Source organism: Rhinatrema bivittatum, chromosome 2 (genome assembly GCF_901001135.1).
Source record: "Rhinatrema bivittatum chromosome 2, aRhiBiv1.1, whole genome shotgun sequence".
In the NCBI taxonomy this organism is placed as follows: Eukaryota; Metazoa; Chordata; class Amphibia; order Gymnophiona; family Rhinatrematidae; genus Rhinatrema; species Rhinatrema bivittatum.
In genome coordinates, this window is record NC_042616.1 from 423402493 (window position 1) to 423424277 (window position 21785).

Sequence of the window (21785 nt, forward strand, 5' to 3'; positions counted from 1 at the left end):
AACACAGAAACTTTGGCACAGCACTCATCGGCACTATCTTCATTATCTATGCTGATAGTTGTCACAGTGCCAAAAGTCAGCACTGATATAAAACATAAGCATTGTTCTTTCTCAACTCAAAAGAAGTCTCCTTCTGTTTTGGTTCCAGAGTCTAGTTAAACAGGCTGAACTTCCTCTGCTTCATCTTCCAGAATGTCACATGTTTGTATAAAATGATTTGATCACATTTTCTGTTAAATTGTATGTCAAAGGTATGATCCACATCTACTCTAGATCCTTTTTTGGAACTAATCTTTGAAATCTTTGGTTTCTTGTTTCATGTTAACCGATGTGATATCTCGATCGAATGTCGGTATATAAAAGCAATTAAATAAATAAATAAATATTGTCATCTCGGCTCTAGTCACAATTTTCAATTAATCCTTATAAAAAGTTTTTAAAAATTATCCTTTCTGTAATTACAAAAACATCTAACTCCTTTCTTCAAGGGATATGTCTGTCCCAGTAGTTTGTCTAACTTAGAATCTTCTGTTTATTCAAATGTGTGATTCTTTTCATTCTTTAGATAACTCACCTGAGTTGCCCTTCAACCCTTCTCCAGAACTTCCCAGAAGTTCTCCACCAGAGGGTGTGTTATATCCAGCATTTATTCAGAAGATGGCTGAATCCATACCATTTAAATTGGATAATTCACAACAAATAGAAGAATGTCGAGTTTTGAGGTTTGCACAGCCACCAAAACAAAATAAAGCTGTTCCAGTTCACAAAGCATTTCAGAATTTGTTGGAGGACTCTTCTGTCAGGTCCATCAGTGGCAAAAAATATAGATCTTCAGTACAGTGCTCAACAATGCTGAATCACACTAAACTACAGCTACTTCAAGAATCTTTGGTGGAAGCAACTATGAAAAGAACAAAAATCTAAGAATTTCTTTAGTATCCCCTTCACTTAAGAAATCTAAGCTTCTGACTAAAATTGGTAAAGTTTTTTAAGCAGTAATGTTGCAGTCCAGAATTGTGACTCATAAGTTGCAGATGGTACAATTCAGGTACATTACTTTACAATAAATAAGAGGCCACCCAGAGCTTAGATCAACAGGATCCATACAAGTTCACTCAATTTCAGTGAAGCTGAAGAGTGCACCAAACAGTATATGATTCCTTGATACAACTTCTGGGGTCTTCAGCAATAGCCATAGGAGCAAAAAGACTTGCTTAGTTATAAGCTGAGGGGCTTAGAGAAGGTGTACATGAGAAGCTAGCTGATAGTCCTTTGTTTGGCGATAAACTAAAAGCAGTTGATCTTATAAAAGGTCATTGCTCTGTTCTCCAAATCTTGTCAACAACTACAAATGATCAGTCCTGACAGAGGAGGAACCAACAACCACCTTACAGGAAACAATATCACTGTTCTTGAAGGAGATATCAACCCATAGTAGTAGTATAGACAATATATACTCCCACAACATCAGACTGAGCCGCAGATACTGCAAAGTAGATCTTGAGTTAGAGAGAGGCCTTAGTCTAATATCAGCAGTTGCCACAAAAACTGAATCCCAGTTTTTGACTACAGCTTTCTAAACCTTCCAGTAGGGGAAAGCCTCCAGTTCTTCCATTTCAATGGACCCTTACTATTTCAGACAGTTGGGCACTGAAAATAATCAATGGATATAATCTAAATTTTTCATTTTCTTCTGCTTTGAACGCTCTCTTGCTCACCACCCATCAGATCAAGAAAGAACTACAAAATTTTACTTCATGCAATAGAACTGGCCTTCCTTTGGAAAAAGGAAAAGGATTTTCTTCTTCATATCTCCTCATTCTGAAAAAGTCAAGGGGTCATCATCCCATATTGTACCTCAGAGATTTGAATGCCTAATAAGAGACATTCAGAATGTACTCTTTAGGTTCTGGCCTTCCACTTTTAGAGATCTGGGATTGGCTAACAATTCAAGGATGCTTACATGCACATGCCTTCCACAAGTTACACAGAAAATACGGTTCTTTCTAGAAAATTATTTTTAATACTGGGACCTTCCCTTTGGTCTCGCAGCAGTGCCGAGAGTTTTCACAAATTGCCTAGCAGTGTTGGCCAGCCATCTCAGGAAAAACAGTGTTAGTTTTTCCATACTTGGACAATTGGCTAATGTCAAGCACTTGTTACAGAAACTCAGTGCAGCATGCTTTGTGATCAAGATATTGAAATTTGTGGGATTCATTGTGAATTTCGAAAATACTCCTTTGAACCCAGAGCATCAGCTTGAATTCATAGGAGCCAATTTGGATATCAAATAAGGTAAAACATATCTTCCAGTTCAGAGAATGAACACCTTGATAAATATGATACAGGAAATATCTAGTCAGCAGTCACAACTAGATCTTTCATGAGAATGTTAGGACAGCTATGTTAAATGTTCTTCCTCTTGTAGTCCAAACATAAAACAACCTCAGTGACATCTCAAACATTGTTGTAGCCAGCTTCTACATCCTGCGTCACAAAAAATATTTCTTTCCAAATATCTTTCATTATTGCACTAGTGAATACAACCATCAAACCTTGTTTGCGTTTAGTCCTTTCATCCTATGCAAGTACAATAGATACTAACTACTGATGCATCTCCTCATGGTTAGGGAACCCATCTCAATGTTCTTTGGTCCCAAGGAACATGGTTGTCTTGAGAAGCCAAACTCCATATCCCTGGCTTTATAGCTTGACTTCCTCAGTAAGCCATGTCTATTTCTTATATTTTTTCGAAGATGTAAATAAACGTGGATAAAGGTGAGCTGGTTGACAAAGTATATTTGGATTTTCAAAAGGCATTTGACGAAAGTCCCCCATGAGATGATACTCAGGAAATTACAATGTCCTATTGTGGATTGGTAACTGGTTAAAAGACAAAAAACAGAGGATTGGACTAAGTGGTCAGTGTTCTAAATGAAGAAAGATCATTAGTGGAATTCCACAGGGATCAGTACTAGGACCTGAGCTGTTTTAACACATTAATAAATGATCTGGAAAAGGGAATGAGTGAGATGATCAGATTTGAGGATGACAAAATTATTCAAAGTTGTTAAAACAGCAGTGGTATTGCAGAGGGACCTTGTGAGACAAGGAGACTGGGCAACTGAATGGCAGATTAAATGTAATGTGGACAACTGCAAAATTATGTACATATAAAAAATAATCCCAACTACAAGTACACAATGCTGACTTCTGTATTCGGAATCACCATCCAGGTAAAGGACCTTGGAGTCCTTGTGGAAATCCTCAGCTCAGTGTGTAGCAGCCGTCAAAAAAGCAAATAGCATATTGGGAATTTATTTATTTATTGATCAAATTTTCTATACCATCATTCAGACGAGCCATCACAACAGTTTACGGCTTTTTAAAATACATAGGATAAATACATACAAAACTAATAAACAATTAAAACCTAAATTGTGAATAATAATGGGATAAAAAACTATTATAAAATAGTAAAAGGACTAAAACAGATAAAAATGAAAATAAAGAATGTTAAAAGTTAAAAATAGGACGCTACCTCATTTTCCAGCCATATATGCCTTCTCAGACAACCAGGTTTTTAGTTCCCGTTTGAACTTCTTAAAATCAGCTTGTTATCTCAGCTTTATAGGCAATGCATTCCATAATTCAGGCCCCGCGAGCGAGACAGCTCTTTCTTTAACTTGGCTAAGATGGGCGGATTGTAAAGTAGGTATTGAAAGTAGGCCTTTGTTAGCAGACCTTAGATTTCTTTGGGGCACATGAAGCCGAATTGCTGCGTTAAACCAGACCACTTGCTCACCATATATTAATTTGTATAAAGTGCAGAGTGTCTTAAATGATCTAAAAAGGAACAAAATATCATATTTCTTCTGTAACAAGCCATGATGTGACTGTATCTTAAGTACTGTGTGGAGTTTTGGTTGCCCCATCTCAGACACAGCAAAAAGATGTAGAGGACGGCGATAAAATTGATAAAGGGGATGGAAGAACTCTTATGATGAGAAGCTACACAGGCTAGGGCTCTTCAGCTTGGGAAAAAAAAGTCAGCTGAGAGGGGACATAATAGAAGTTTGTAAAATCATGAGTGGGTGGAATGGGTAATTAGAGAACGGTTATTTGTCATGTCAAAAAAATATTAAAACAAAGGGATACGCCATGAAACTAACAACCATCAGATTTAAAACAAATTGTAGAAAGTACTATTTCACTCAGCACGCAATCAACCTATGGAATCCCTTGCCAGATGACATAGTCGAGGCGACTAGCAAGGTGGAATTTAAAAGACATTTGGACAAGTTTCTGGAGGGAAAGTCCCTAACACGTTATTAGCCAGGTAGATTAAAGAAAACTATTGCTATCCCTGAGCATGAGTAACTGGAAATAGATGTCCTTTGAGATCTGCTGAACACTTGCAACCTGGATTGACCACTGTGGGAGTCAGGATGCTGAGCTTAATGGACCTTAGTCTGACCCAGCATAGCTTATTCTTATTGCTCCAAGAGATCACTTGAAGCTCTGATGTTCAATCCATGGAACGATATATGTGATTTGATATGTGTACCCTTCAAGTCTTCTCATATCAAAAATGATTATAAATTTAAGAAAGGACAAGGGAACAATTATTCTAATAGCTCTTTTTTTATCCTGGTCAAATCTGGTTTCCTTGGCTTCAAAGCTAGCGATAGCTTCACCAATTCACTTTCAAGTATTTCCAGATCTTCTAACAGCTCAAAGCCGTTTCCATTCCAACCTTCAGTTTCTACACTCTCAGTATGGATATTGAGAGCAAAGTAGTAATTGTCATGCCTTACCCTTCAAAGTAAAGCAAATTATATTGGTAGCAAAGAAACCAACTAGATACTCTTATAATTTCAAATGGAAACTGTTTTCCTTCTGGTATCATATCCTTCTGGTGTCATAGAGATCATATCACCCCTATTCTCCACCATCTCCACTGGCTTCCGATTAAATGCAGGATCCAGTTCAAGTCTTTAATGATGATACATAAGGCCTTACACAACATCGCACCTCTCAACCTAACATTTCAAATTCAATTACACACATCTGTGAAACCAACCAGAAGCGCCTATCAGAACAGACTAATCACACAACCGGCGAAATCCGTTCTGAGGAAACGTGCATTATCCACAGCGGGCCCTTCACTTTGGAACTCGCTCCCTCCAGACCTTCGTTTGGAACCATGCCACTCTACATTTAAAGGGAAACTTAAGACTTGGCTTTTCAAACAAGCTTTTCCCTAGAGCCAAGAACTCGAATAAAAGTCTTTTTCAAGCCCACAACGAGTTATTCAGATCTATTATTTTCTTCCTTTTTTCATTCAGAAATTTACACATGCTGACTTCAATGTAAAATCTTGTTTACTTAGTTCTTGTTCAATGTAAAACTTCTTGTTTATTCTGTTCTATGTAAACCGCTATTTGTAGCGATAGTTACTGTTCTTTGTGAACCGGGGTGATATGTATATTATACAGGAACCTCCGGTATATAAATTATTTAAATAAATAAATAAAGCAAATTATATTGGTAGCAAAGAAACCAACTAGATACTCTTATAATTTCAAATGGAAACTGTTTTCCTTCTGGTGTCTCTCTCATAAAGAAGATCCTTTTAATTGCCTGACGTTTGTGCCCCTTCAGTGTTTCATCTTTTCAATTCTGGACTAAAATCAACCTTAAGAATGCTTTTAAGTACTATAACATCATATCCTCACCATTCACAAGGTCAGCCTTTTTCTAATGATCCAGTAGTATCCAACTTCATAAAAGGATTTTATCACCTACAACCTCCACTTAAAGTCCTTTCTATTCAGTGGGACCTCAGTGTAGTTCTTAACTAATGAAATCTCCTTTTGAACTTTTGGTAACTGTTGAAATTAAGTTCCTTACCCGGAAACTTTTTCTCATAGCAGTGTCATCAGCACACAGAGTAAGCAAGCTGCAAGCTTTAGTAGTTTATGCTTCATATACTCAAATTTTTATAAACAGAATAGTTTTGAGAATGTACCCAAAGCTTTTGCCCAAGGTGATGTCTCTGTTCCATGTGAATCAGTCCATTCCTCCAATATTTTATCCAAAACCTCACTTCTCTCTGACTGAACAATGTCTTCATACACTAGAATGCAGGAGAGCTCTGTTCTCTTTGGACAAAGCCATTCAGAAAATCCTGGATTTCTCTCATATCTTTTAAATATGGAAGATCTGCAAGTCAATAAATAAACATTATCAAATTAGTTGCTGCAGTATATTTTCCTTTGTTTCAACAGTGCTGGAATTTGACTTCCACACAAACTGAAGGCTCATCAGGTATGAGTGACTGCAATCTCCATTGTCCACCTATGCTCAGTATCCATTCAGGATGTTTGTTTGCAAAGTCTCCACTTGGTCATCCATAATTACTTGTACTAATCCTTATTGCCTTGACAAGTTCTGCAATGATAGTTTTGGTCGAGCAGTTTTGCAGAACTTATTTAATAACAGCTTCACTTTTTCTCCAGCACCTTTAAATTGGGATGTTAAACTCCTGTGTACAGAGAAAATTATTCATAGCACCCTTAGCTTGGGACTCTCCACTGTGGCTGTTTTTGTTCCTGCTTGTCCACAGAGGAAGCGAAGTTGCTTATCTGTAGTAGGTGTTCTCTGTGGACAGCAGAACAAATCAACCACACAGTCTCACCCTCTTTTCCCCCCTTAAGTTGAAGCTTAGCTTGCAAATAACTGAAGAGAGTCACATGGCAGTGGCAGCATGGGAATATCCATGTTTGCTGAGATCTTTTTTTGGTCTTTTGAGCTAGGGAAGAACGCAGATTGTTGTTGGTGCTGTTGGATGACATCATCCACTTGTGTGGCTGATTTGTTCAGTTGTCTATGGAGAAAACCTGTTGCAAGTAAGTAACTTTGCTTTCTCCATTTATCTTTTGTAAGTATGAACTTATTTGTAAGATTTCTTGTACATGTTATTAATTCATATCAAAAACAGCCAATAGTTAATATTTTAAGCTTGTTCCTGTGAAATGTCTAACTGCATGAAGATATTGTATGATTATAGTAGAAGCTGAATTAACTTTTACTGTGATTCAATTTGGCTTAACAACCCTTAACACTGAGATTACAAAGTAATAGGTGATTTAATTACACAAAAATTTCTCTTTGGCTTGAATGTCTTATAGGCCTGTCAGCTGCTCCTCCAGCAGCAGCAGCAGCAGCAGCAGATGTTACAGAACCAGAGAAAGATCTCGCAGGCTATGCGACAGCAGCAAGAACAGCAGGTAGCACTTTGATATAAGTTTTTAAAAAGAAATGGAACTGAGTGGCTTGTCAATTTTAAGATTAAGCAATAGAAGACCTAAGAGAGAAATAATTACTTTTCTCTTCATCCTGTCTGACTGCTGGTTGTCCCTTCTTTCAATTACTTCTAACGAAAGTACCTGAGTGCAGAAAGGGCACAAATGATGAATGACCTTGGTGACTAAATTTAGATCTACAATATTTCATTAGTAAATATATTTTGTTATAACTTTGAGAAGCAGATTAACAGTAACACATACAAGCATGTGATCATTGCATGCATTGACAGAGTAGTTCCCAGAGCTTCTTCAAAAGATATGCTTATTGCCCTACAGCTAATTTTGATTTGTCCACCATTGCTGGACAGCCCAGACAGAATTCTACATGTGTTTTCGGCATGTTTTCAGATTGTTTTGCACTTTTGTGGTTTGTTTCTCCCAAGTATCTTCTAGGCAGGTTTGCAACAGTTTCAGTGTTTGTGTTAGTTTTTGACATTGTAGGCCACCATCTGCTTTAGTGCCAGAGCTTTTTTTTCCCCATGATGCTGTGGTCCAGCTTACCCATTTATCTTCATATCTATTGTTGAGAGAATATATTTACTTTTTAACTTAAATAAGTTTTCCCCTTGGTAGCAGGGCTGAATTAACCATGCTGTCATGGGAACTGTCATCCAGGGCCCGGGAGGCGGAGCTTTATCAAGCAGAGATTAGAGTGTTCCGTCTCTGCGGCTGCAAGTGTGTTCCCGCACAGGAAAGTAACAGATTCTTCTCAATCTGTTTTTTTCTGCGCACGGGATAGCATGCGGAGCTTTTTTCTCCTCTCTGTATTTCTTTTCACAAGAGTTAAAATGTCTAAAAAAAAAAAAAAAAAAAAAAAAAAAAAAAGTCAAGTTTTAAACCCTGTCCATGCAGGAAGGATATGTCAGTCACAGATGGGCATGACCTCTGTTACCGCTGTCTCGGACCGGACCACAATCAATCTGGCTGTGAATACTGTGAGAGAATGTTGTCGAGAGCCCAAAGACAACGGTCCTACAAAATGAAAGACCTGCAGAAATAAATCCCCCTTCAGAGGCGCACTCTTCGCCAGGGCCATTAAAACAGGCCACATCTAAGAAGAGAGCCTCATCATGGAAACCCAAGGCCTCCAGGACTGGAGGTAAGGCAGAAGTGCAACGCACTCAGGCTGTTAGCGGAACCCAGGGATCTGGTTCGCAAAAGCCTGCCATCGATGAGCCCACGACGGAAGGTCCTGGTGCAAAGACCCCAGCTTTGACAAAACAGTTGCCAGAGATGCATTGAGCGTCGTTGTCGAAGCACCGTGAACAGGGGAAAACCTTGCGAGCGCTGGAGGCATACCAGACGCTGACAACAGCGCATAGGACTCAAACATCTGCGCCGGTGCCAAAGAAGACTCATCCAGCACAGAGGACGGTGCTACAGCATGCTACACCAATACCTCTTAATCCAGATGTAACCTCAGTTTTTGAAGTCTTCACTCCTATAGAAATAACCGCCAGTTCTTATTTACTTAACCCTATTCTGTAGACGTAAACTTTTCATGAAGACTGTAATCTGTAAACACCTGTATTTATTATAAGAATTTGTATTTACTATTTATATTTATTATTTAGCCATTAACATTGTCTGTTACCACTTGGTACTATTTCTCTCCTTTACCTCAAACTCCTAAGTTCCTACTAAGTTAGCCATGTTATTTATACCCAATTGTTGGATGTAATTGTATATTTGTTTAATTGTTCAATCTGTTTGATGTAATTTTCTGTTCCTTGTTCTGTGTAAACCGAAGAGGTATGCACAAGTGCATGAACTCCGGTATATAAAAGCCTTTAAATAAATAAATAAATAAACCCGCACCGAAGACTGCGCACACAACGCAAAAATCATCCTATTCGATGTCACAGCCGTCAGGGTCAGTCCATCGCATTCAGACACCGCAAAAACGGAGACATTAATCTTCGATGCACTCTACCTCAAGGGAAACAACGCCAGGGCATTCTCATAGATCCAGTTCACCACCATCTCGACATAGAGATGAGTATACTAAGCGTCCACGACTTTCATCAACTGAGAGCCTCCCATCGAGAGAGACATGGAACATCCTCTACTGAACATCATCAAAAGTATGTCCATCACCATAGATGCAGACACACATATGAGCATTACATGTCTTGGAGATCTAATCTAAGTCCCTCAGCATCCAGCTCGTCTCACCAATCACGAGTATCTCGAACTACCTATCCCTCAGAGGACGATACAGTTCGCATTTCATCCTCTATTGCCTCGTCGTTCTCTCGCAGCACAAATGGGCAGTCAGTACATTCTAGTTCATGACCTGAGGATGACTATCTCTATCATCCCTCACCAAAAAAGAGGAAACATGGGGACTGTGATTAGCCCAAGACTTCAAAATCTTCTCAGTCAGGCCCTGACACACGGGACACATTACCATCTCTGGCACAGTATATTCGTCCACAAATGCCGCCGCAAGCGCGACAAGCGTTTTTTAATCTGTCCCAATCACTATCATGATTCTTTGAAAGCCTGCAATCATTATTCAATTTACCTCCTGAACCATCCCCCTGTTCTGCAGAGCTGTAACAGTCCTCGAGAGAACCGTCTGTTGAGCCCCCGCCATCACTAGGGCCACGACTGCCTATTTCGCCAGCTCATACACCCACATTGCCCGGGGCCTCCATTTCCCCTCAAACTTCACCAACCCCTTCTACAGGGTACCCTTCGGACCCACTGAAGCAGCCACAAGAGCCCTATCCAGCTCCAGAAGACCTGTCTTGCCCGAAATGTCTAGACAAATTGTGTGCGATATTGCACTTGGAGGTACAGAAACTGCCCAATCCCAGAGCAGAGACAATGGGTCTTTTAAAAGATCTTTGCTCCAGGGGAGCCAACATCTCTTCCCCCACAAGAAGTGTTACACAGCGTCCTGCAGAAGTCTTGGGAGACTCCATACTCATTACCGGCAGTTTCAAGGAAAACCAATCTGAAATTCAGGATGCGAAAATCTTCACATTATTTCCCCGCAGTTCCCACATGCATCCATAGTGGTCGAATTCGCTCTACAATGTTCTACAAAATCAAAAACACATGCCTCCAATCCACCGGGGCGTGATAACAGGTGCCTGGACGACTTCACAAGATGTATCTATCAAAATGCAATGCTCAACGCTTGAATTCAGCACCACCAATTCTATATGGTACAATACATGTATGAGTGTATCCAAGCGACCAAAGGTATGCTCACCTCCACTGGGGAGACAATTCAGTCTCCACTCCAAGACATGGCGAGTTTTCTCAACATTTGTTACGAGCAGTGTATGAAGGATTTGAGACCTCATCTAGAGCATCAGCTGCAACCATCGCGGCTCACAGGATAGCATGGCTCCGGGCTAGTGCTATCCGAGAAGTTATATGAGAAGCTCGCCAACTTACCATGTACGGGGGACAATTTGTTCGGAGACCATTTCCAGGACACAGCAAGCTAAAAGACCAGGCTATCGCTGTACAGTCCTTAACGGCTCCGTCCCAGTTCTCATCTTCTCAACGCTACTTCGGCACTTCTCGTCGGCAGAAATTCTCACGCCGGCCTTATCGATCTTACCAACAATACCGGACACAGTCTAATCCAACTTACCAGCGTTCACAAACGCATCAAGCACAACAAAACAAAGAAGGGGCAAACCAAGGAACCAAAGACAGCAGGCTCAACAACCTGCAGTCCCAGTGAAGACACCACAGTCTTTTTGAACATACGGCCGCCACCACTTCACCGGGCACCCCCAGGAAGGTTCACATCTCACCTTTCGGCCTGGGAAGTTATAACTTCAGATCAATGGGTCCTCAAAATTGTAAAAAAAACGGCTACCAACTCCAGTTTTCAGCCAAACCCATACTTCCTCTCCTCACAATTCGATTACCAAAGACATGTTATCCCCAACTCGGAAAGGAAATTGCCTTAATTCAAAAACAGTGGGCAATACGGCTTATTCCTCTGAACCTCAGGCTTTTACTCCCCATATTTCTTCATTCCCAAGAAATCCGGTGGCCTTTGTCCAATTCTGGATCTTTGGGATTTGAACAAATTTCTAATCAAAGAAAAATTCAAAATGGTATCCTTGAAATCAATTCTTCCCCCTCCTCCAACCCAACGATTGGATGTGCTCAATAGATCTGAAGGATGCCTACACGCACATTCCAATCCATCCATCCTCGTGGCAATACCTATGCTTTCGATACAAGCATCAACATTACCAATACAAAGTACTCTCCTTTGGCCTATCGGCAGCACCCATAGTATTCACCAAATGTATGGTGGTGGTGGTGGCTCACCTTCGACAACAGGGTATGACAATTTTTCCATATTTGGACGATTGGTTGATAGTAGCCTCAACTCAGGACATTCTGATCGAATACATCCATCAAGTGATTGATTGTTTACATGGGTTGGGGCTTGTGATCAATTTCCAAAAATCGACTTTGCGACCAACTGAAACTCTACAATTCATCGGGGCTCGACTGGATACCACGTGCAACAGAGCATACCTGCCAGAGGACAGGAAGCAGGAGATGTCGACTCCTACGCTCTCTTCACACGAGACACAATCCTTCAGCACGGCAGATCTTGACAGTCTTGGGCCATATGGCGGCAGCTATTTTCATAGTCCCCAACACCAGACTGCACATGCGACATCTGCAGTGGGGTTTAAAACGCCAGTGGAAACACTCGCAGCAGTTGACAAAACGCCTATTGCTCACGACCGAGATGAAGAGAGATATCACCTGGTGGCTCCTCGAGTCCACCCTATCCAAAGGAGCGTTGTTCAGCCTCCCTCCTCACAATGCAGTACTGACCACCGATGCGTCTCGCAAGGGTTGGGAGGCACATCTGGAAATTTTTGAAACGAGGGCTATGGTCAACGTCAGAACAAGCCTTGCAGATAAACTTATTGGAACTCAGAGCAATTCGAAACGCAATACAAGCATTTCAGAAACACCTGCAGGGCCACAGAGTCATGATCTACACAGACAACCAAGTAGCAATGTTTTACATAAACAAACAAGGAGGGTCTGGTTCATGGTCCCTATGCAAGGAAGCCCTCCTAATCTTCGAACAGGCACATCGAAATTCCATACATTTACAAGCAACTTACCTATCAGGAGGAGCCAATACCATGGTCCCTCAATCCACAAGTAGCTCAGGGAATATACCTGCAATGGGGAGTGCCCTCGATAGACCTTTTTGCCACAGAGACGAACGCTCATGTTCCACGTTTCTGCTCGATTCGACCCAGTCACATCAGAATCGCCCAAGATGCTTTCCCCATTCCATGGTCGAACGGCCTACTATACGCCTTTCCTCCCATACCGCTCATTACCAGGAAAATTAAAAAATGCATAGCGGACGGGGCTCATCTGATCCTAATAGCCCCAGCCTGGCCCAGGCAACCGTGGTACAGCTACCTCTTATGCCTCTTGATCAAAAATCCGATTCGGCTACCAGATCAACCAGATCTTTTACTTCAGGTGTGGGGAACGCTCCTACACCCGCTCCACTCGTCCCTCCACTTGACATCATGGAGGTTGAACTGTTCCTCTTGACTGAGCAAGGGGGTATCCACTGCAGCCCAATTGATCCTGTTAGAATCTAGTTGACTGTTTCCTGGATGAAATTACAGTTTCAAATGGTGCACATCCAAGGGCATTCCACCGTTGGACTGTTCACCAGAACTACTCATGGTTTACCTCCATTTGTTATACAAGTCTGGCCTGGCAACATCCTCTATAAGAGTTCACCTCAGTGCCATATCAGCATATCATAGGCCATTTAACAATCATCCTATCTCCATTCACCCTTTGCTTTCTCGCTTCCTCAAAGGTTTGAATCACCTTCGTCCACCAATCTCTAAACCACCGGTTCCATGGAACCTTAACATAGTCCTGGAACAACTCGTGCTTTCACTGTTTGAACCCATGGATTCGGCACACATGAAGTACCTGACATGGAAAGTAGTATTTCTGGTGGCATGACATCCACATGACATGACATCCAGAACTTTTTCCAAGGTTATGGTGTTGGTGGCGGCAGAGTTGAGAGAAGATGAGATCCTGGTACACCTGTATTTGGATGACTGGCTGATTCAGGCCAAGTCTCTGAAAGAGAGCTGCCTGGTGACCTGCAAGCTGATCTCCTTGTTGCAGGAGTTCAGTTGGGTGGTGAACCTGGCCAAGAGCAGTCTTCAGCCATCTCAGTCGTTGGAGTATCTGGGTGTTGGTTCGACACGAAGCAGGGCAAAGTTTTCCTGCCAGAAGCTCGTATTCGGAAGTTGATGACACAGGTGCATCTTTTGATGAACACTATACACCTGACTGTGGTCCTATCTGCAGGTACTCTGGCAGCATGCTGGAAGTGGTGCTGTGGGAGAGAGTGCATATACGTCCTCTTCAGCACTCCCTGCTGTCTCGTTGGAACTCGCAGTCTCAGGACTATTTGATTCGGCTTCACCTGCCGATTGAAGACTGCTCCCACCTCCAGTGGTGCTTGCAAACTGATCATTTGAGAGAGGGAGTTTCCCTGACATCGCCGGCCTGGTTGGTACTCACAACAGATGTGAACCTCCAGGCTTGGGGAGCTCACGGTCAGGAACTGTATCTCTGGAACATCAATCGGCTGGAAGTCCGAGCAGTCCGGTTAGCATACTTGCAGTTTAGTGGCAGGCTGCAGGGTCAAGCAATCTGGGTAATGTCAGACAACGCACCGTTGGCTTACATCAATCGTCAGGGAGGAACCAAAATCCAGCAAGTGTCGCAGGAGATAGACCAACTTTAGGAATGATGAGAAGTGCATCTTCAGGAAATCTCGGCCTCACATGTTGCAGGAAAAGACAATTTAAGAGCAGACTTTCTCAGCAGGGAGAGTCTGGACCCAGGAAAATGGGTATTGTTAGAAGCATTTCAGCTGATAGTGGATCATTTGGGCCTTCTGTTTCTAGATCTGCTGGCGACTTCTCACAGTTGCAGGAGAGATCTGAAGTCCTTGGGTATCTATGTTTTTGTGCAGGTTTGGCCAGAGGACAAGCAGCTGTATGCCTTTCCCCCTTGGCCCATGTTGAGAAGAGTAGTTTGGAGGGTCGAAGGTAACAGGGGGATGGTGCTTTTGGTGGCATCAGATTGGCCCAGGAGATTATGATATGCAGATCTGCGAAGACTCCTGATAGACTCCCCCTGCGCCTTCTGGCACACAGGAATCTGTTGCAGCAGAGACCTGTCCTTTACAAAGATCTGACTCTGTTTTGCTAATGGTATGGCCCTTCAGAGGGCTAGCTTGCTTTAAATGGACCTTACATAATATTAAATATTTGGGCATTCAATTGGGAGCAGACTGGAAGCAATTATTCACCTTAAATTATACCCCCTTAATGGCACAAACAACCAAGGATTTAGAGATATGGTGCCCGTATATGCTTTCTTGGTTGGGGAGAGTGGCAGTCATGAAAAAGGAATGTCCTCCCGAGATGGCTTTATCTGTTTCAGACACTTCCCATAGCAATACCAAATACGTTTTTGAAAGCTTTACATTCTAAGATTTTTTTACTTTATTTGGAGAAGACAGCCACCGTGCATTGCAAGGAAGGTTCTGTACCGTCCTCGTGACTAAGGGGGATTGGCCGTACCAAATTTTTTAAAATATTACCAAGCGGCCCAACTTAGGGTGATTCCGGAATGGTCAGCACGTCAAACTCCAAAACAGTGGATCAGAATAGAGGAAACAGGAATTGGTAGGACTTCTTTGTACCATCAAACTTGGGGGTTGCCCTCGATGGCCGGGGGGGTGTATGGTTAATAATCCCTTTACGTCATTGACATTAAAGATATGGACTAATTGTAGGCTGGCTTTGACAGGTCATAAGTCAACATCGCCATTATTACCTTTGGGTATATATAAGTGAGTAGTATGGGTGGTATGTATAGCAAATGGAAAATGTGGGGCATATGGTGTTGTGGACAATTCAACAATCCGAACTTTTTCCAATTTACAACATCAATACCAGATACCTGATCAAGAACATTTTCATTACCTTCAGTTTCATCACTGTTTACAGGATCTCTCTCTAAAGGAGCATACTCACAGGGCGAAAAAAGAATTTGAAGAGCTGTGTTTTAAACCAGCGACAACTAAGGGTTGGGACCATGCTTACTCGCTAACAGTCAGCATCAATCTCAATGGAAACGCGACTTGGGTCATCCGTGGTCCGATAAACAATGGCTACGATGCTTTAAGAATATAGCTAAAAGTTCGATTTCTGCAACCATTGTAGAGACAAACTATAAACTGATGTTTCGCTGGTATCTTACCCCCCTCAAATTAAGCAAACTTTATCCAGGTAAAGATCCAGCATGTTGGATGAACTGTAATACAGAAGGATCATTTCTGCACATCTGGTGGTCATGCCCTAAGGTAGTGGAATACTGGGAATGGATCACGGATCTACTACTCCAAATGATGACTGAAGCGATTCCTTTTACTCATGAAGTTTATTTGCTCTCTGCGTATCCCACGTTCTAGACAGCACATGAGAGGACATTGACTAACCATATCTTAAGTGTAGCTTGGCAAGAGTTGGCATCTCATTGGCGTAAAGAACTACCAGCCACTTCCCATTCTGTAGTTAAAAGATTATGGTTGGTGCATTATTGGTACTATTTGTGGGCAGTACAAATTGATACAGTAGCTCACCACACTAAAATATGGGAACCATTCCTAAAATGGTATAAAGACTTTTGAGAATGGAATTCTTGGATATGTTGGACTGCCACTAGCGGGGAGGGCACGTGAGTAACCATGCTAAGGGGTTTGCATTAGACATAATGGAATGGGAGTAATAACATATTTGATTTATTTAATTTGTTCCACCTAATTTCTGTCCATTGCAATTGTTAAGTGAAATTGCTTAGATTCATGATGTGTCAGGGGAGGGGGACGATAAATGGGGGTGAAATATATATTGGCTAATTATGTTTTACATGTATGGATCGACTATTGTTGAATGATCCTGTACTGAATGAGGTTGAAATTGCCAATAAAAAAAATTTAAATTAAAAAAAAACAAACTCAAGGATGTAGTAAATTAGATTGACAGACTATAGAAAACAAATCACAGGGCCTGGATGGTGTTGATCACAAAGGAACACAAGGAAATGATCATGTGGTGTAATGTGAAAGAATACGAGTTTCTCTCTTGCTCTGGGGCCTCGCTCCCTTTATTAGTAATAATATTGCGTTCTTAGAAATTTTACCTTGTTTTCAAGAAACACAGCATCGTTTTGTTTCTACTCGTGTCTTGGCTGAGCACCCGATCTCTACTTGACGCTCAAGGATGGCGAAACAATCAGAAAAGGAAAAAGACAACCCTGAGGGCTGAGGAGGCAAAGATGGCCAACACAGTACAAGATCCCCCATTGACCAGCATCTCACATTTCTTTGAATACCTTGTTGCAACAGAGAGCTAGGAAAGGATTACTCTATTATAAGTATAAATTCTACCAATATGGTAATGATACAGGAAGCAGTCTGTCTAATATTACTAAGAACTGGTCAAATCCTAAATTTATTCCTACTTTGAGATTAGAAGCTGGTACTTTAGTGAATTCTAGGAAAGAAATTTGTAACATTTTTCATAAATATTACCAGTCTTTGTGTACCACTGTGTGTGCTTGTTAGAATGTTTCTGGGTTCATTGGACTTGCCCAAACAGAGCCCTGAACAGTTGGCAAAGTTGAATGAGCCCATTCAGTTGTGTGAAATTCAAATTGGGATTTAAAGAGCCAATGTATACAGAGCCACAGGTCCTAATGTATATTCTGCCAAGTTGTATAAGCTATGTCTACCTCTGGGAAATATGTTTGAATAATTGATCATGACTAGCTACTTCCCCCTTTAACCAAATAAAGCCATCATTATGGTGTTACCCAGCCCTGGAAGAGATACACTTCTCCCAGCCTCCTATAGACCGGTCTCCTTGTTGAATTTTTACTTGAAACACCTGGTAAAACTTTTGGCAGATCGGCTTGCACAAGAAGTTGCTGTACTGGTGGGGGAAGAGTAGGTTGGCTTTGTAAAGGGGAGGAATTCAGTTTTGAATGTGCAGAGAATATTAACTTCTATGGCATTTAGTTGCTGCCATAATACTCCCTCGGTCTATTTAGTTTAGATACCTGTGATGGAGTATATCAACAACTCCCTCATTTACCTTAAGGAGCCCGGTTCAAGGTTTTAACCCAGTCCTCCTTAAGGCAGAACGCCGCAAGGGATTCTGTGTGAAAGGAGGTTTCCTTCACCCTACCATAAGAACCCTGGCCTAGAAAGGCTTGGAGAGGCCCCGGGGAGCTGGTAGGACTTCAGGATACACCCAGATGGTGGACGTTTACCTATTAATTGCAGCTGACACAAGATGAGCTACTATCTTGATTCTTGTATTTTTGAAGCACTGTAAATAAATATCTGCACCATTACTAAGTTGGTCCAGTCTTATTATATTCCTGAACTATTACTATGGCGGCAGCAGGCCCGAATACGCTACAATGCCAAAAAGGCAATTTGACAGGGTGGACTGGATATTTATTTGAATTATGGAAGGCATTTGGATTGAAGGCTTTTTCATTCAAACAGTACAAACACTATTCAATAACTCAGGGGTGTCAATGGTGGTTAATGTCACCTATGCAGAGGAAGTTATTTATAGAGAGGAACTTGCCAAGGATCTCCTGTTCACCTTTACTTTTTATTCTAGTCCTAGAAACCCTCCCCCCCGCCCCCCCCCCCCAAATCTCCAATGCATTAGAGCAAATGGTAACATCTTAGGAATTTCTCTGGGGAATTCTCAATTACCCCCTTTTTAAATTGGCTGCTTTTGCAGATGATCTCTTCTTGCATCTGGTGGATCCAGTGTCTCTTATCAGTGCTTTTGGAAGAAATTCTCTATATGCCTTATAAGCTTACAATTGAATCTTGATAAATCTGAGGTACTGCCTATGACAGTCTGTGCGACAATTATGGGGTTGTAATTCTCCTATGAAATGAGAGGGAGAATCACTTAAATATTTAGGGATAATATTTCATAAGAAATCTTAATGTACAAAGCCAATTTCTCTTCACTTAATGAATCCACAAAATCCTCTTCTCCATTGCACAGATTTTCCTTTATCCCTAGCAGGGATAATAAACTTGTTTCAGATGATGATACTCCCCAGATGGTTTTATGTTTCAAATTGCTTTTTTAAAAGCAATTTTTTAAAGCAAGATTTAAATAAGCTAGAAGAGTGTTTTACATAAATTTATTTGGAAAAAGACTAGACTGATTAACACCCTTTAGACCAGCGGTTCTCAACCGATGTGTCGAGACACACCAATGTGTCGCCAAGCATCAGCTGGTATGTCGCGGCTGCTGGTGTCCACAGCCCCAATTATATTTCCCTTTAACACCCCCCCCCCCCCCCGATGCAACAGTGAGCGCAGCAAAGCCGCAATTAAAGTAAAAAGTGGCACTCAGCCATGCTGATTACTGATGGGGCAATTGGAGCTCCCAGCGGCCGTAAAAGCAGGCAGATGGGGGGGGCCATGGGACCCTAGGGATATCCCAACAGCCAGAAGAAAGGCTTGAGTGCTGTGGCATATTTTTCTAAAATAAATATTTGCTGCTTCACTGTGACTGAGAAGGCAGCGGCAGCACTGGGAAATCTGCCACTGCAAAATTAAAGGGGAACACAGCATTGGGGCTTTAAGCAAAGTGTGTGTGAAAGACAGAGACTGGGCAGGGAGGTGACTGGGGTGTGTGTGAGAGACAGAGACTGGGCAGTGAGGTGACTGGGGTGAGTGTGAGAGACAGACTAGGCAGGGAGGTGACTGGGGGGGGTGTGACAGAAAGAAGAGGACCGTGAGGACAGAGCTTCAGCAGCCGCTGCTGCTCCTGGTATGTGCTTTCAAAGGAAAGGAGTAGGAGAGTTGCTGGAGAACCTAAGTAAAGGTGGCATTTTAAGTTTATTTTTCTTAATTGACTGCCATTTTAATTATTGAGTATTATGTGATGTCTGCTGTTTTGAAATATTTTATTGATATTTGAACAATTTTTAATAATTTTTATGAGTTTTAATTGTGACCTTATTCTGTTCATCAGCTGTTTTGAAACATTTATTAATATAGTTTTACAGTTATTTCTGTGTGGGGATCTATAGCAGCTTGGCTTGTTCTGTTTTCCTAATAGGAGGTGAATTAGTTTTTAGGACCTGATTTAATATTTGTAGTGTTGCCTTTTCATAGAGTTATGTGTTCCATAATGCAGGTGTAACTTTGTGCAGATTAGTTTCTGTTCATTATTGCAGATCCTGGGACTGTTAGATGATGTATTTCTCTTTCCATTTCTCCAGGTTTGCACTGCATGCAGAGTGGCTTTTTTTTGGTTTTCCATCCCAGTTTGTCTCCATATTTATAGTCTTTCTGTACTTGGTGAAAGTAGGTTCTGTGTGTGTCCCCGAGATGAGGTACTTTACTAGCATGTAGGCAATTGTATCAATCTTATTTGTTGTGTTTTCTCAAAAGGATATGCATTAGTTGTAAATTACCTTTTCATAAGGAGGACTGAGATGTCATCAGAACCAGAATATCTATTTTTTATTTTTTTTTTGCATGGTGAGTTCTATGGGTAATGCCCTAGTTCTGCTCTGCAACCATTGTTGGAGGTCAAGGGGGTTCCCGTGGATGCAGAGTGTGTGTTTACATATAGCCTCGTGATGGTCACATGTTCAGTGTGTCACGCATGTGAGAACTATCTGTCAGGTGTGTCCCGTCCGAAAAAAGGTTGAGAACTAGTGCTCTAGACTAATGGACAAGTAGGACAATGGTAATCTGGGCCTTGCTTATTCGGAATTATACAATATAGTATGTAACCTCCAGCATTTGGGAGACTGATTATTAGGCACCAACTTCTCTATTCCCCTTGCTATGGAAAGAACTCTGTTGGCTCCTTTAGACCTTTCTTATGTTTTACACGATTCCCCGGGTGAGATGCCAATACATCTCTGAGAGCAATTCCCTTGTTTTACCATTGTTGGAATCCTGGAAATGCCTGCTTAAGAGATTATAATTGAGTGAGATCTCCAAATATTTGCCATTTAGAGGTAATAGGAATTATCCCAGGACAAGCAGGATGCTAGTCCTCACATATGGGTGACGTCATTGACGGAGCCCTATTGCAGGAAAACTTTCTGTCAAAGTTTCTTGAAACTTTGACTGGCACTGTGAGGCCACTGAGCATGCCATGATATTCTCTGCCACAGGGGTCTCTCTTCAGTCTTCGTTTTTCCGCGATGCTTACAGGAGCCCTATGAGTTTTTACTCACACATCACTGACTGAAAAAGTCATTATTTTCAAATCTCTCCCATAAGGGATCTCTCTCTCTCTCTTTTTCCACCGGACGATGAGAAATTGGTATCGTTTTTACTGTAAGTAAGAACTTTTTTTCTCTCAGAAAATTTTCCCCTGTTTTCATCGACTGCTGTTGGTGAAAACATGACTGCAGGCTTTAAAAAATGTCCAATTTGCAATTAGACTATGTCTATCACAGACCCACACCTTGAGTGTGTTCTCTGCTTAGGCGAAAAACATGATGTCTCATCCTGCCAACAGTGTGCAGAAATGACTCCAAAGGGCAGGAAGCTTAGACAAGAGAAAATGGAGCACCTTTTTCACCTCCAGCTCCTTCCCTCTCCTTTGTCGACGAAATCGTCCCCAGCAGGAGTCACCAAAACGTTTTGCTCAAACGTCATCTGGAGGGATCGGGTGATCAGGCATCGCCAACACCTTCAACGACGTCGATAAGGTCGGTAATCGAACAAAGGCCTAAACATGAGCATTGGCACAGACATTTATTTATTTTTTTTTTGTATTTATTTAACACTTTTAATATACTGGCATTCGTGGAGCACATCAGGCCGGTTTACAAAAAACTTGGAAAGGCAGAAAATACAAAGAACACGGTAGGGGGAAAGGGGGAGCAGTCGAGAGCAGGGGGGAGAGTGGGGGGGGGGCGATAGCTGGAAAGGATAGTGCAGCAGTGCGAAATATGATAGGAACTATAATTAACTGGAGGTATCGAGAACAAAATACAGCAATTTCTTAACGATAAAAGCGAATCAGGCTGAGAGTTAATTTAAGTCGTTTTCAAGGTTCCCTTCAAGGGGAGAGGAGGGGAAGGGGGCGGGGGAGACCGGGAGGGAAGGGGGCAGGGGGGAAAGGCAAGGGAGAGAGTGGGGTTGACTAAGTGCAGAGAGTAGGGCTAGAGGAGGGGGAAAGACTATGTTTGGTTGATCTCTGGGTAAGCTTGAAGAGCCATGTCTTGATGCCTTTTTTGAAGGTTTGCAAAGAGGGTTCAAGACGTAGATGG

At 41.7% G+C, this 21785-nt stretch overlaps 1 protein-coding gene across 1 annotated transcript in view; it reads left to right on the forward strand.

Annotated features, from left to right (window-relative positions):
• The window catches only part of TNRC6B (trinucleotide repeat containing adaptor 6B), an 877462-nt gene that overhangs the window by 629554 nt on the left and 226123 nt on the right, over nt 1-21785 (forward strand). Inside the window, exon 17 of the mRNA XM_029590231.1 lies at nt 7194-7292. Within this exon, the coding sequence (XP_029446091.1) occupies nt 7194-7292 (99 nt within the window). The remainder of the gene's footprint in view (nt 1-7193; nt 7293-21785) is intronic.